Below are 14,225 nucleotides of genomic sequence, written 5' to 3'. Positions count from 1 at the left end.
TAGAGCATAGTCCATACTCTTATTATAATTCGAAAAGAACATAAAATCATGCAATGTTATTTGTTCTCAAAAGCCCCTCCAGAAGTGGCGCTCCAGTCCGACTGAACCAATGATGATCGCTAAGCGTCTACACCAGAAATCCCTCGGCGGCTAAACTAGTTGGTTGGTTACCTACTGAAGGTGATCGCCGAAGCATTTGGAACGAAGCTGCCTATTTTCCAACGAGAATACGGAGTAGAGAAGAAAGAATATACTTCATTTCGTTTTTCTGTCCTTGTCGGCTGAGGGCCTGACGTGAAAGTGACTGCCAACTATTCTACTATTACTAGGGGTCGACTTAGGGTTCTCCATTTAAATCCATAAATACTGGCAGGTTTTCCGATGCCCCCTCCCCCGCATCTTTACAGCAGCGCGTCTGTTGCTTTTCCTAGATCACGTTGACTACCATGTTGGACAACAGAATTGACTTAATATAGCCTATTCTTACCAGGATTCATACAATGAATCCCAGCAGGGGCCGTCAAGGCAATCACTCCGACGAGGAGCTGTTCATCCATACTCCGGGGCGATCGCCGGTCGAGTCCCCCGTTGTTGGACCGTTGCGGATTAACAAGAGAGACACACCACCACCACCAGCACCACAGGTTGCTCCCCTCCCATACCCTGACGACCGACCAAACCCCCGGAAAATGCGCAGCTCAAGTACCAGCCGTTCAAGTCCAACGGCTGATGGTAATGGACGCACGGGCGACTCCCCCACGAATCCAGATAACATGCCTTCTATGCCTGCTAATACCGGCCCATCCAGGTCGGACTATCCGGCGGCTTTACGGCCACGGGATGGTCGCGAGCCTAAGCCTGCTACTTTGGCAGAACGACGAGGCAATGTCCCGAAGCCCCTGCCTGAATCACCTGCGGGTGATCCTCCGGACAAAGAGGGATTGTTTGTAACGAGATATCAGCGAACTCCTGCTCCACCGGCGCCTGCCAACGGTACCCAGCCTGACGGGACTGTTCACTTGAACTACCGCCAGCAGTATTACCCACCTCCTCAGGCCGCAACCTCGTCAGGACCTTCTGCGAGACCGCCGACAGCACAAAGCCTACAGACTCCTAGCAGTGCAATCAATCGCATTAGCTCAACAGCATCAACGTCGACAACTCGCGCCCAGCGGGGCTCCCCTCCACCTCCAGAAACCCCAATTGTTGAGCCGGGCCACCAGCCAGCATCGGACATCGAGGCACGCTATGCGGCTTCTGGTATCGCAGGTACTTCTATTCTAGCAGGCTTGCAGGCCCAAAATTCTGCGGCACAAAGAAGAGCCGAGCAGTATGTGAGTCAGCAACCAACGAGCCAGCCGCCCATCCAGAGGCCATGGACGCCGACGGAGCAGCCAGGGAGCCAACCTCATGGGCCTCCAACAGTATATCAAGGCGCGGAAGTTGTCTCTACGGAGAACCTCCCTGGAAATCCCTTCCCACCGCAGTCTGTAGCAAGTTCAGGGCAGGTAGTGCAAGATTTGCATCATCCAAGAATCCCGTCAAATGCTCTGGAACAGGATCTAGAAAGGATGCGCATAAGCTCTTCACCTCCTCCTGCATACTCGAGTGTATCTGGTCCGGCCGCGTCGCAAGGTTACCCAAATGAAAAGCAACGCGCTCAGACAACTCCAGGTCCTCAGGCATCATCAGCGGTGCATCCCGCGACGATAGCGCCCAACAGTGCAGCCACAAATTCTGCGGCACTCGAAGTTTCGTCTCAGGATCACCCGGCGTTTGCAAATGACCCAAGGCAAGAACAGCCATTAGAACAAACCCCAGAGAATGGCACGCAAACCGGCGTCCGGGATAGGCAGCAGCAGACAGTTCAAGAGACTCAAGCTACAACGTTACCTACCTCTACGGGAATCCCACCTGCCTCCCCCCCTCCACTTCCCGAAGGATGGATTGCTCATATGGACCCCAACTCAGGCCAGTACTACTACATTCACCTCCCAACTCAGTCAACTCAGTGGGAATTCCCAAAGGGGCCCACACCATTGAACCTCAACGAAACTCCTTTGTCACCGGTAGGGAGCATATATAGCAGCCATCCCCTCGCTTCACCGGGTTTGTCAGCCTTTGGTAAACCGCTGGCGTCTCCTGGGATTCCTCTGACCCCAGGTTATGAGAGTCTACAGTCACCAGTTGTTGCAGGGTTTACTGGTCCTCCACCGAGTAGTGGGGTGGACTTATACAAAATTGCGCCAACGAATGGTGTTTACTTTGGGCCATACCTTCGTTATGCCAATATTAATCTAGAGCGCGGTATTTGGCTAGGTTCCATTCTACTTGTTACCGACGCTGCGCAGCCTCCAACGATCCATATCCATCAGAGCGTTGATCTGTCACCGAACCCGCGTCAATTGAAGGCATCCGCTATCGCCGTTCATCAGAGGTGGACGTTCTACAAGTACGACATTGACTTGCAAATGGATGAATCGGGTCCCGCAAAATGGACCTACGCAATCACGTCACACCTGGGCTGCACGCGCTACGAGTTCTTAGTCGCTAGTCGACATGAGACGAATTGGCGTTTCATCACAACTTCGGGAAATGATTTTTCACTCAATGTGAACGCTAATGAGCGGTCTCGTCTCGGGGGCGTGAGTTTTATGTGGAAGGACATCATGCAGAAGCACAATGAAATCGGGGGGTTCCATGCTCAACTGTGTTTGGGCGGACAGATCTATGCGGATAGAATGTGGAAAGAGATCCCTTCGCTCAAGCAATGGCTTGCAATTCGCGGCAAGGAGGCTCGAAAAAGCATGCCTTGGACTGCTTCACATGAGGAAGACGTCTCTCATGCATACTTCCATTACTACACCAGCCACTTCGATCAGCCATACCTACGGGAATCGTTCGCCCAGATTCCTTATGTTTGCCAAGTTGATGATCATGACATGTGAGTAACTGTCTAGCCTGAAACAATACTGTGGAGTTGCCTGACGTCCGGTAGATTTGACGGTTATGGGTCGTACCCTGAGCATATGCAGTTCTCGAATATGTTCAAAAACATTGGGCGCGTTGGGACTGAGATGTATCTGCTTTTCCAGCACCATACGACGCTTGAATTGCTTCGCAATGCCAGCACCGACATGGACTTATTCACCATTACTGGCACCGGCTGGCATTTTGTTAAGTTCCTTGGGCCGGCCGTGGTTGTCGTTGGGCTTGATTGCCGGTCGGAGCGCAACCCACACCAAGTTGTCGCTGGACCTACATATCAAGGTATTTTCCCCAAAGTTGCAATGCTGCCGCCATCGGTACAGCACTGTTTGTGGATGATCTCCGTGCCTGTCATTTACCCACGCTTGGAGACTGCGGAACATATCGCAAACACTGTTGCTTCGGGTAAAAGAGCTGTCACGGGTGCATACAATGTCCTTGGCAAAGTTACGAGCTCTGTGGCGGGCGTGGTTGGCGCAAAAGAAGTAGTAGGTTCTGGATTTGATTCCGTCAAGCGTGCTGTAGGCAAGTCTGGCCTTATGGGAGGCATATTAAGCCCGTTCGGAGAATTCGACCTGATGGACGAGCTCCGAGATCAGTGGACTCATGAATCAAAGGTGCGTTTGAAGATGTTTTCTGATCCTCGTTCTTTTTCGGCCCTAATAGTTCTATGTATATGTAGGATCTTGAGCGAACGTACCTCATTCGCACTCTCCAAGGTATTGCACATCAGAAGTTTCTCCGTATGACTTTTCTTTCCGGGTCTGTCAACGTGTGCGGTGCAGGATTGGTCCACGATCCAGCTCATCCTTCTGACTACAAGACCATGTATCAAATCATTTCATCCGCTGTCGTGAACAATCCCCCGCCTTCATATGTCATCAAGCTTCTTCATAGCAGCAACAAGCCGCTCTATGTTCCAGCAAATGGGCATCGCTCCTCTCCATCGCAGCCTACTGATACGAAGGAGGACATGATGGAGATATTCCAAACCGACGTCACGGGGCAGGCTCGCGAACACCGTAAGCTGATGGGTCGCCGGAATTACGCTGCCATCGTAGCCTATGATCCTGAAACGGTCAATACGATGTATGGGCAAGCACCCGCGAGTCATGGAGGCAGGCTGAATCTTGCCGTAGATTTTATGGTCCAGGGTGACGGTTCCTATGGGACGGTTGTCAAATATGGGCCGGTCATTATCCCAAGCTTAGGACATGGGAAGTGAACTGCATTTCGGTGAAACAGGGATGTTGTATTATCTCTCTGCTTCCCCGCCTACCTTGTCTCTTCAGTCTTACTTTGTCCTATTCCCCCTTCGGATCTGCTTCCCTTTTTGCTTACTGGATATGACTCTATGACATATCCTCCTAGTCATTATAATTTACCATTGAAACTCTCATACGTATATCTCACGTATCCACATAACATTTCACGTTCGAATTTTGCGTTTTTAATGGCTCGTCCTGTAAATACCCAGTCTTCGCAATATTACACTGTCTGCAATTTCTTATCTTATCAATAAGCAAGCTATCTCGATTAAAATATACTGAATTCAGTCCTATAATAATAACTAAGGCATGCAGTGCAGGCTAACTGCCGGAATTGTATCCTCTACGTACTGTACAGCACCCTTGTGTCTCTGTCCAATGCTTAGGGTCAGCAACTCTCACTCTCTAAGCTAATACACTAGCAACCAAGCATACAGATAATCTAGTCGGCAAAGAGAATCTCTGAGTTAGTCCTAGAATCATATACTCCATATTGCGAACAACACATTCATGTCCATTAGAAATAAGACAAACAAAAGCTAGGAAGGCGCTTAGTATCTATTACCCTGACTTTGCGCATTGCCCGTGATCATATTCTCTGGTAGGTTTAGTGATGGTTTTCTTCCTTACCCGTTGGATCACCACCAGGAACGCAGAGGCCTATCCGCCAGAAGTAGTCTCGGTGAGCAAAGAATAGCTCCCAGAGTCTGTATTTAGAAGGAATAAGATTCCACGGTAGACGAAGTGGTACCTGTTGCATTTCAGCGTGGCTTCGAGAGTCCATCGCCGATGGAGATATGTCACTCTCAGTCGAAACCACCTGGTCCGTCACGCTATAACGCCACATATGCTTCGCCGCATTCAACTTGATCTCGCGAAGCATGGCTCTCATGTTACTTTGCTCCCCAGTGATGCAGTGTGCATCTTTATCACCATCGCAAAATATCACGTCGGATTCGGAGGGTGGGAGAACAGCCTTTGAAATGAAAATTTCTCCTGCATGCATTTCATATCCCCATTCTTCTAGTGGCAGGAGAGGCACAGGGTCATTCACATGAGTCACCCTACGGAATTGCCACTTCTGGGCATCACCTGACGGTAGCACCGTTCCGAGCTTGAACGCCTCATTAAGAAACTTGACAAACTCCTTGTTTCCGATTTTAGGCTCTCCAAATGTCGTTACCTGCGGCTCCCAGCCTCGCATTTGCATCTCAAGCCCAGCCAGCGCGGCAACTGCCCCACCAAGCGAGTGACCGACGAGTATCACTTTGTAGTCACGGTACTGTTTCCTTGCTGCCGAAACATGTTCGAGGATAGTCGGGCGAGTGTTCAGCCACGAGGTCAGGAATCCCGCGTGGACTGTGCAATTACGACATCGTAGCAGCTCCTTGTCGTCCCGATCATTAGGATCATATGGTACATACGCCTGCGGGTAGGCTGAAAGGTCGATTATAGTGTCTGTGATTGAATAAGTGCCACGGAAAGCAACAATTATGCGCTTTGCATGTGGGAAATGGGACAGCGCGATGTAGCCGCACGAGTCCGAGAGGAGGGGGCCGGTGCTCCACGTCTAGCCAGTATAAATGATTAGTTGTGCCGTGGTGCCAGAAGAGAGTCAAGGCCATAAAACTTACAGTGATCAATTCAAAGCCCGGAAATTCATTACACCGACTCAAACACTGGAACGGTTTATGTACCCCTGTACTACCGACACAGTACGAGATGTCAACAATGCGCGAGAGTTCTTCTAAAGAGGCAAAAGTTTCGTGCGAGACGGTGCTGTCTATTCTGTCGCTCTGGCCATATGTAGAAGCTCCGCTTGCTCTAGGGAAAATGAGACTAGCAGTTGAGCAAGTTCCGTATAGTAGGATAGATAAGACAACAAAAGTAACTGTAAGGGCTTCATCAAATGCCATGATCGTCATAACGTGCAGCTCTGTCTTTGGACTTCATAATTGTTGCCATTGTTTGTTAGGAGATCGCAGTAAGGGCACACCATTCCTGGAGAAACGCAGCCCGTGACCTATGGTCGGAGTGACGTCCAGAATCCGGGGAAATCTACGCCTATCAGAGACTAGCCTGTATGGAAGTTTCACCGTATTGCGCAGGTATTGACCAGTGGCGCACTGTGTCATCCATTACCTATGTACAACATCGCTGTAATTTTGATAGCACTATCTAGGTAGTACCGTAATCACTATACGATTAGAGGTTACAAGCTGGATCGAAAAGCTTTTCTATCTCTACTTGTATTGCTTAGCTATCCATGTGTATGTACATCGAGACTGCGTCGTCTTGTGATACTGGTCATATGTCGAGTGATGAGTACCAGACTCGTTTTGTTTAAGCTATATGGCCCAAACAACCACACGGCCATCAACACCACTCGCTGTTGGAAAAATTAGTTTCGACTAACTGGCTTATAAACAAACGTATGTAGACGGTCCCAAAACTTACTACTGAATTTACTGACAATTCCGTTTACCTCCTCATATACGCGAACTGTATTGATAGTATTCTGGTGGACCGTCTTGAGTTGAGTATCAGCCTGGGTCTGTCCCTTGAGATCCATTTGACGGAACATATTGAGAGCAGACTCCTCGCGAACAGCACCGACACCAAAACCGGACTTCTTTTCGATAGTTCCTGCAAGCTGCCATCCGTTCTCGTCCCCTTGGAAGCGGTACGGCTCGCAATCCTGCTAGAGTAAGTATAACAGAGCTTTCGCTAGTATATCGAGTAAACTCACATGGCCAGCAGCGATGATCTCATTCTCTCCGTTCCAGATCAAGCTGTTGAATGGTAAGAACCGGGTGGTAATGTTCAACATAGCCCGAGGAGGTTGGTCCGGCGCACTTGGGTACACCACAGTGACGCTACTATCATGCCCAGTGAATGCAAGCGCGTTTCCACTTGGAGAAAAGGATACTCCTTGAATCCATCCTGCCGAGTCATTCAGAAACTCCCCGCATATAGTGTTAAATGGAAGACGTTCTCCCCAGGCGCTCGGCTCGGGGCGGGTATCAACACCCTTGATGTAACTGGAAAGGACTCTCGCGTGGGAATCGGTCGAGCCTGCAGCCAGAAGAACAGAGTTCGGATGCCAAGCAAGTGTGGTGATGGTACTGCGTATAGGCTTCTTCAGGTGTTTCGAGATCCACCAGTCGTTTTCTTCCTCAAAATAGCAAACTGCGATCACACGGGCACCTGAGCCAACAGCAAACTTTTGTTCAGATGGAGACCACCTCACAAAGGTTGCAGCTCTGTTGATCCGAAGCAGGACCAAAGTCGGTTTCCAGCCAGCAGGGGTTCGCTCCCAAACATATGCATTGCGATCTATGTTTCGTGATGGGTCAGGTGGAACTGAAAAGTAAGGGAATGGAAGCAAATACCCTGCGAACAGGTAACAATCCGACCACTGTTAGGAGCGATATCAACGCCTGTCACAATCTTCTCATGGCCTTTAAGTTCATCGGTCAATGAGAACTTGTTACCCGCTTTCTGGTAAAGCTCCACATTGCTGTCCCGAGCAACTGCAAGTGTTGACTTGTCAGGGGAAAATGAGTGATCAGCGATGGGATTATGGAAGAGGTGGTGAATTTCCGGGGCAGCCATTGTAATCCAGACGACAGGAGGAGCTCTCTACTGTCGGTCAATTGTGAATTCCGATTTCTTCTGAAGTTGTTGACGCAGTTAGGTTATCTTGTCTGAGGGGCGTTAACCCGACGAACCATCGATGACGCGGGCGGGTGATTATATAACATATCACATGATCTTCTCTCAGGCTAGTCCAATAGCACGCTAGATACTCCGTACCAGCAACAGTATCACCGCCCTTATTTTTCATCTTAGCTCCTAATAACATCCTCCTCTCCCTGGCTTTCTCCACTACCTCGCCTCGTATTAAGAAATTGCAAAGCTTATAAGTGATAAGAAATGGCATCGAAAGTAGCTCCTACGCGCATTAATCCTTCGGGCAAACCCGCTTCAGCCGCTGGCCTTCCAAACCAAACGTCAGTGAAACCCCCTCCTAGATTCAACACCAAAGCTTCTGACAATCCTCCAGTCTCTATTGTGCCAATCTTCCAGATAAGCTTCCAAAATATGACCTACGTCTCTCGCTCTATATGCTTTTTTCCACCTACGGTACGGTTTTAGATGTCGTGGCTATGAAAACAAAAAAGATGCGCGGCCAAGCCCATATTGTATTCAAAGACGTCCAGGCGAGTACTCAAGCAATGCGCGCTCTTCAGGGGTTTGAATTTTTTGGGAAACAGATGGTACGTTCTACTTCATATTGTACCATGCCATGCTCACTCATTTGGGATCTAGAAAATTGTCTATGCTAAAGGTACATCGGATGTGATTGCGAGGCTCCGTGGGGCCTACAATGTGCCGACCACTGTTGCTGCATCAGCTGGAGGCGCCTCAACAGATCTTCAAAAGTCCATCTTCAGCGGGCCTCCTGGTTCAACCGCATTACCCTCAAGACCCACTGGGGAAGCGAATGGGGAGGCTGCATCTCAGGGAGTCAAACGGCCCCGTGAGGAGGAAAGTGATGAAGGAGAAGCCCCAATGGACGAGGAAAGTGATGTGCCCATGGAAGATTCGTCGGACGAAGACTAAGCTTTTATGACCACAAAATGGCCGGGAAAGAGTTGGGAGGAACAGAGAACTCTCGCCAAGCTGTGCCTGCTTCAAAATAATTTAACCTAGACCTTGGGGGTTTTTCATGCCCTCTGTTGCAAAGAGTTCATGTGGCAGAGGGAGACTCAGGCGATTGCCAACCATACCGAGCCATATAATGAGATACGCCTCGGGCGTAACCCGCTGCTGGCCTGCGATTTGCTTCATAGCGTCTGCGGTATTGCATGGGTGAACGAAGAACGCCGGAGTTCCGGATTGTGGATGGTACTACGAATCATAAGCGACAATGGACGGAAAGGTCCCAAGAATCATTTGCACATACTCCGAAACTAATGCCACCCATGACACCAACCTCTTGAAGTTCCCTTCTGTACTGGTCTGGTACCAGATATTGGTAGACTTCATCTATCCCCAACGGCCCGGGATAACTGTCCCGCCGTAACGTGAAATACAAAACAGGAACTTGGTATGTGGGGGAGAGAATAACGTCATGTTCTATGTGTAAACAGTTGCTAGAGTTGGATGCACGAATGAGGGCCTCCTGTTGAGATACTGGTCAGATGATACCAAGAATGTACAATGGCACAAATGATTTTCCACGGACAGGATCATCTTCACAAATCTCCACTTGCGGTTCTTCAATATCTACGGGTGCGGACAGGGTGTCATCGTAGTAGGGAATACTGGCATTGTGAATGCTCCGCGATATCTTCAGAACGGGACCGGTTGCCTAAAAGAACTAGTTAGAAAAAAGTAGGCGCGGAAGCAAGAGAAAGAAGAGGCCCCGCATTCAATTTTGAAACACAGCCATCGATAATCAGACCAATTGTCATAGGACGGACTTTGGAAATAACACCAAGGAAAAGGCAGCTGCTACCTGTTGTACAAATCGAATTGATGACCATCCCACCCTATCTAAGTTGCCCAACACATGAATGCGATCCAGGAAGGCGCGACATGCGCATTCGAATTCCTCTGATGTGAGAAGAGGAAAGGCCGATAAAACCCCCTGGCTCGAGAGTGAAGATGATGCCATGCGACTGGTAAAGACGCGGTGTAATTCTACCTCCACTGACCGGCGGGTAACAACTGCAGCAGACACTTTTTGCATTGACGTGATCTCTGCTGACTCCTCTAGATGCACACCGATCCGGTATGCGTTGTCTCGATCCAACGCCGTTTTTGGGCTAAGAACAATCTTTTACGATTGTTTGCGGCAGCAGTATGTGCCCATCAATCCAGCTAAGAGTTCACAATACAGATCGGCGAACCCGAACACTGAACCCAGATTCGGCTAAGAGACAAAGAAAGGAAAGGGGGGGGGGGAAATACTTTACTATGTAGAGAGCGGTAAGGATCGCCAGCCTAATGAACAGATCATAGATCCTGATAATGGAGTGTGGGGGTTTTGTGGCTGAGTTCATGGAAATCCCTATCAGACATGTATCTAAGTATCATGACTGTACAGTACGTAAGCCAGCCCAGCCTGAGTAGGTACACAGTAAGTACCTAATCACTGTACTGCGTATTGATACGATTTTCTAAGTCTACCTCCCTTTCACTTTCTTTCTTTCTTTCTTTCTTTCTTTCTTTCTCCCTTTTTTCCCTTCTCTTTTCTTTTGCCTTTTGTGTTTGTTTACATATAAAAAATCTCAAAAAGAGAATGAAGTCCATCGTCATCGATAGTACTCTAGTTAATAGTGAGATAATTACTATTTGTTCCGACGATCATTATTTCTTACTTTTTTTGTATGCAATGGCCATCATCGTGGCTGAACCTTTTTTTTTTCTCCCCTTTTTTCGATGGTTTCCTGTTTGCGGCACGGCCAAGATTCATAGCCACGCTCCCAACTAGCAGAGGTATTGGTATTAAGCAAATCAATCCCCACTATTTACTAAGTAGGTGATTAGCTAAATTAACTAAGCAGGACTTCCATGACCTCAAGCGGTTCATCATTCGATCAATGATTTTTCCGCTTTGTCTCTCAGGCGCTTCTAGCTGCATTTCGGCTTCTGTAACATTCGGCCTGTCCGTGTTCGTTCATGGTGTCGTGTTGTTCTTCCACCCCCCCCAATTACTATTTACGGGGTATACCCACCAGGATTGTGTTTGTACTTTGTAGGTATGGAGTACGTACAGTACAATGGCCTTGTCAACCTGGCTCGCATCTCAACCTTCGTCGCCCTCCGACCGCGATGATCCGTCATCTCGTTCCCAATTCCGTTCCCCACGGGAACTGTAGCGCCAGTGGGTAACGCATTCGTCATTTTTAGGTGTTTCTTGCATGCTCAACCATGGCAATCCTATCTCTCTCCACTTCGTTATGTATCTTATTTTTCCCTTACTTGTCTCCAATTTGACCCTGCTCGTATTCCGCTTCTTTGTTGGCTTCTCGCTTTTCTTCTTCGGGTACCGTTCTTCATCTCGTTTCAAGGATAAGCTGTGTTTGTTTTTTATAGTGCTGTATAGCTTCTTCGTCCATCAACATCATCGCTTCTTTATCCTAGCCATTTCTTTTTGCATGCCTTGCTTGGTCGTTAGATATAACCACGAGTCTTTCTTCGATTATCGTCCCAGACTCTTACGGCACTTTCTCCAACCTTGCACCTTTTCATCTCCGCAACAGGTCACTTCTCCAGGCTACCAAGCTTCTAAAAACAGAATCTGGAAACCTTTGCATTTTTGACTATCTAAAACTTTTCGAAGCTTGTTCATCTGCAACAAACCGTCGACATCAACCGAGGTTTGTAAGCAGTAGCATGTGCAGACAGTAGCGAGCCGTCAACGTCAGAAACTACAACATTGAAAGGAGGTTGACCCCATCATTGGGAATTCTCAGACAGAAGAAACACTCCTAGATGCTTTTCGCAAACTATTGACATCCGTGTGGCTGCACATCTGCTTGTGTCTTTGCTAGGATATATATTCATATCTAATTTGATTTGGCAGTATCAGGAGTCTCAGCCTCTATTGTGTTTTGTTGTCACCCCCAAGTCATGGGGAGTTTCCTCTCTATACAAAGTGGAAACAAACAGCGCCGATCAAACCGGTTGTCAAAGCCACCATCGACTTTCACCTCCCGTTCAGCAAGCTTCCGTTCACCCCGTCAAACTTCTAGCGCCGGTTCTCCTGTGGCACCCAATCGTGCTCCCTGGCAAGACTCATCGACTGTTACTTCCGTTTCTATCGGTTCGCCTGACCTGGAAGCTAATGACCGAAGGTCGCAGTCAATCCCCTCGGTTTCATTGCAGTCTGAGGCGCCATGGACAGGTGTCAATGGATCTGGAAAGCGCCAGCCCTTATCCGGAGAGCCAAATCATGTTCGCCTCCGCCTAGACACTTCCCACTCAGGTATAACGGGACCTTTGTGCAGGCGAGCTTCTGTTCAGCCATCGAGGCAGTCAGTTACCCTACACAGTGAGCCTCGATCTCCGTCGGTTCAGCCAGGGTCGCCAAGGAGGTCCTATTCAGTCAATTCACCTGCACAGGATACAAGAAGCGCCATGCACCAAAGTAGCCTTGAAGAAGCAGCGTCTTCGAACACCCATTTCATGATAGATAGCCCGGGCTTCTCCTTGATCCGTCGGCGCTCTTTACTTACGCGCCCTGGGATCGCCACGAGACGATCAGTAAGAGGTGCGGCTCGTCGATGCCCGTCACCAATTGGACAAGAGCTAGGGTTCCCGCTCAGCTGTACAGACGAGCCGCCTCAGCTATTCCAGTGGCCACTAATAGATTGCGAGGATACTGTGTTGCAACACACTAATTCGCTTGCTGAGGTTCGCCCGCCAACGCCTGGTGACTTCGGGTACACCCATTTGGGAGCCCTCAAGCTGGGGTCTTTACGGGTAGTGAACGGCTCAGCTTCCCCTTGCCCCAGCGACCGAAGTCGACTCAGGCCAAACAGTCCGACTCAGGACGCCAGTGCCATACATACAACAGAGCTACGTTGGAGCAGAGATCATTTGACTCAAGATGATCCATCTGTGATTGCTACATCAAGTTCTCCGGACATGGATGACTATCAAATCGGACCTGAAGAAATTCGGGGCCCTGTGGCCGTCCCAGTCTCCGAGTACATCGGAGCCGATGGCCCCAACGGGGTATCAGCGAATAACAGGAATGTGGCGAGTTTCCTTATGAATAAGCCGTCTACGTCTATCGTACAGATCCCATCATCTCCCGACATTATAAGATACGAAGATTTACCGACAAGTCCATTCTCTTTTGAGAAATCGCCGGTTATCGCAACATCCAATGGATTCTATGCTAAGGAAGTGGAAGACGAAGCTATATATGTATCTGATGAGGAAACCCCCATAGACTTCATGAGGGAGACTTGTCAAGAAGTTCCCCACCCGAGAAGGGTTTCGCATTCGCACAGAAAAGTAGATAGCGGGTACAGCTCCGCTGCATCAGTTCGCTCTCTACAAGACAATCGCACTAGGGCTTCTCTTGATTCTCAAGAATTAACGCAACGGCCTTCAGGATATCGCAGGTTTACACTCGGAGGCGCTGAGTTGTGCAATGTAGAAACTCACTCGGGGCTGAGCCAGCAGCTTCCTATCTACCGCCACCTAAGTCTTCAAAGACCTAGAATGAGCCCTATAGGGGTCTCCCATGGTTGGTCAACAAACATGGCAACAATGTGCCATGAGACACCACAGATATCAACCAGCGGACGCCCAAGAAGCTTGTCCATTGCTTCGCCACAACGCTCTGGTCACACGGTATCCCTTTCTCGGTACTGCACTCAGCTACGCCACCTGGAATCTTCCTCTAGTGGAGCCTCACTTCCTTCAAACGCATACCAGATACAGCCACAATTCCAACAGCCGACGATACCATATCCGACGAACAGCTCTATGAAAGTTTCGCAACCCGTAATGCGAGACTCAGCTATGGCCGTGACACAGGGTTAGAGAATTTGAACCAAAGGACAACTGACGCTAGTCGTAACAGCGACCAGTCTTACATGTTCACCCCACGTCGGTCAAATCCGGGGGAGTGGTATCGTCAAGAAAACTCCGCATGTGGCGCATGTTAGCAAACCAGCAAAACCAACCTGATCTGTACGCGGTAGAATCACGTTTAATCTATCGTTAATCCCTTTGTTTTTTATTTCTCTTTGGGGAGGAGGGGGGAGGGGGTTGTGTTTGTGTGGCGTTAATATATTTGTCAAAAGTCTCACTGTGTGAGGTTTTTGGCTTGCTTTTGGATATACCCGTGTCGATGACTTTTGTTACTAAAACACTATTGTTCCAATCTTCCATCTTACTACTGTTTTCAATGGGCAGTCAAGCAACTCATACCCCATCAAT

The 14,225-nt window shown here is 48.9% G+C and overlaps 6 protein-coding genes across 6 annotated transcripts; 4 read left to right on the top strand and 2 right to left on the bottom strand.

Annotated features, from left to right (window-relative positions):
• Positions 1-127: 127 nt before the first annotated feature.
• Positions 128-4,511, top strand: BDV27DRAFT_126239 (WW domain protein). The gene is made up of 4 exons (XM_032066506.1): positions 128-369; positions 477-2,944; positions 2,999-3,605; positions 3,671-4,511. The coding sequence occupies exons 2-4, from the start codon at positions 501-503 to the stop codon at positions 4,211-4,213; spliced, it is 3,594 nt and encodes a 1,197-aa protein (XP_031928872.1). The 5' UTR covers positions 128-369; positions 477-500; the 3' UTR covers positions 4,214-4,511.
• Positions 4,512-4,863: 352 nt separating this feature from the next.
• BDV27DRAFT_144149 (Alpha/Beta hydrolase protein) lies at positions 4,864-7,871 on the bottom strand (the record flags this gene model as incomplete). The annotated part of the gene is made up of 5 exons (XM_032070217.1): positions 4,864-5,826; positions 5,891-6,147; positions 6,714-6,954; positions 7,006-7,592; positions 7,649-7,871. 5 exons carry the CDS (start codon positions 7,869-7,871, stop codon positions 4,864-4,866), a joined length of 2,271 nt encoding a protein of 756 aa, XP_031928871.1.
• Positions 7,872-8,096: 225 nt separating this feature from the next.
• Positions 8,097-9,182, top strand: BDV27DRAFT_99703 (U2 snRNP complex subunit MSL1). Its single transcript, XM_032078165.1, has 3 exons — positions 8,097-8,269; positions 8,323-8,536; positions 8,589-9,182. The coding sequence occupies exons 1-3, from the start codon at positions 8,193-8,195 to the stop codon at positions 8,880-8,882; spliced, it is 585 nt and encodes a 194-aa protein (XP_031928870.1). The 5' UTR covers positions 8,097-8,192; the 3' UTR covers positions 8,883-9,182.
• BDV27DRAFT_144147 (ATG3/ATG10 family protein) lies at positions 8,964-10,014 on the bottom strand (the record flags this gene model as incomplete). The annotated part of the gene is made up of 5 exons (XM_032070216.1): positions 8,964-9,170; positions 9,226-9,444; positions 9,508-9,633; positions 9,781-9,912; positions 9,970-10,014. 5 exons carry the CDS (start codon positions 10,012-10,014, stop codon positions 8,964-8,966), a joined length of 729 nt encoding a protein of 242 aa, XP_031928869.1.
• A 486-nt stretch (positions 10,015-10,500) lies between these two features.
• On the top strand, positions 10,501-10,827 carry BDV27DRAFT_99680 (uncharacterized protein). The gene has a single exon (XM_032078164.1). It carries the CDS (start codon positions 10,567-10,569, stop codon positions 10,756-10,758), a length of 192 nt encoding a protein of 63 aa, XP_031928868.1. The 5' UTR covers positions 10,501-10,566; the 3' UTR covers positions 10,759-10,827.
• Positions 10,735-13,981, top strand: BDV27DRAFT_99667 (uncharacterized protein). The gene is made up of 3 exons (XM_032078163.1): positions 10,735-10,769; positions 10,832-11,151; positions 11,854-13,981. Exons 2-3 carry the CDS (start codon positions 10,947-10,949, stop codon positions 13,824-13,826), a joined length of 2,178 nt encoding a protein of 725 aa, XP_031928867.1. The 5' UTR covers positions 10,735-10,769; positions 10,832-10,946; the 3' UTR covers positions 13,827-13,981.
• Positions 13,982-14,225: the final 244 nt, after the last annotated feature.

The sequence above is a fragment of the Aspergillus caelatus genome, assembly GCF_009193585.1.
Source record: "Aspergillus caelatus strain CBS 763.97 unplaced genomic scaffold BDV27scaffold_62, whole genome shotgun sequence".
Lineage (NCBI taxonomy): Eukaryota > Fungi > Ascomycota > Eurotiomycetes > Eurotiales > Aspergillaceae > Aspergillus > Aspergillus caelatus.
Note: the sequence above shows the minus strand (reverse complement) of the source record. Positions and strands in the feature narration are given on the sequence as shown.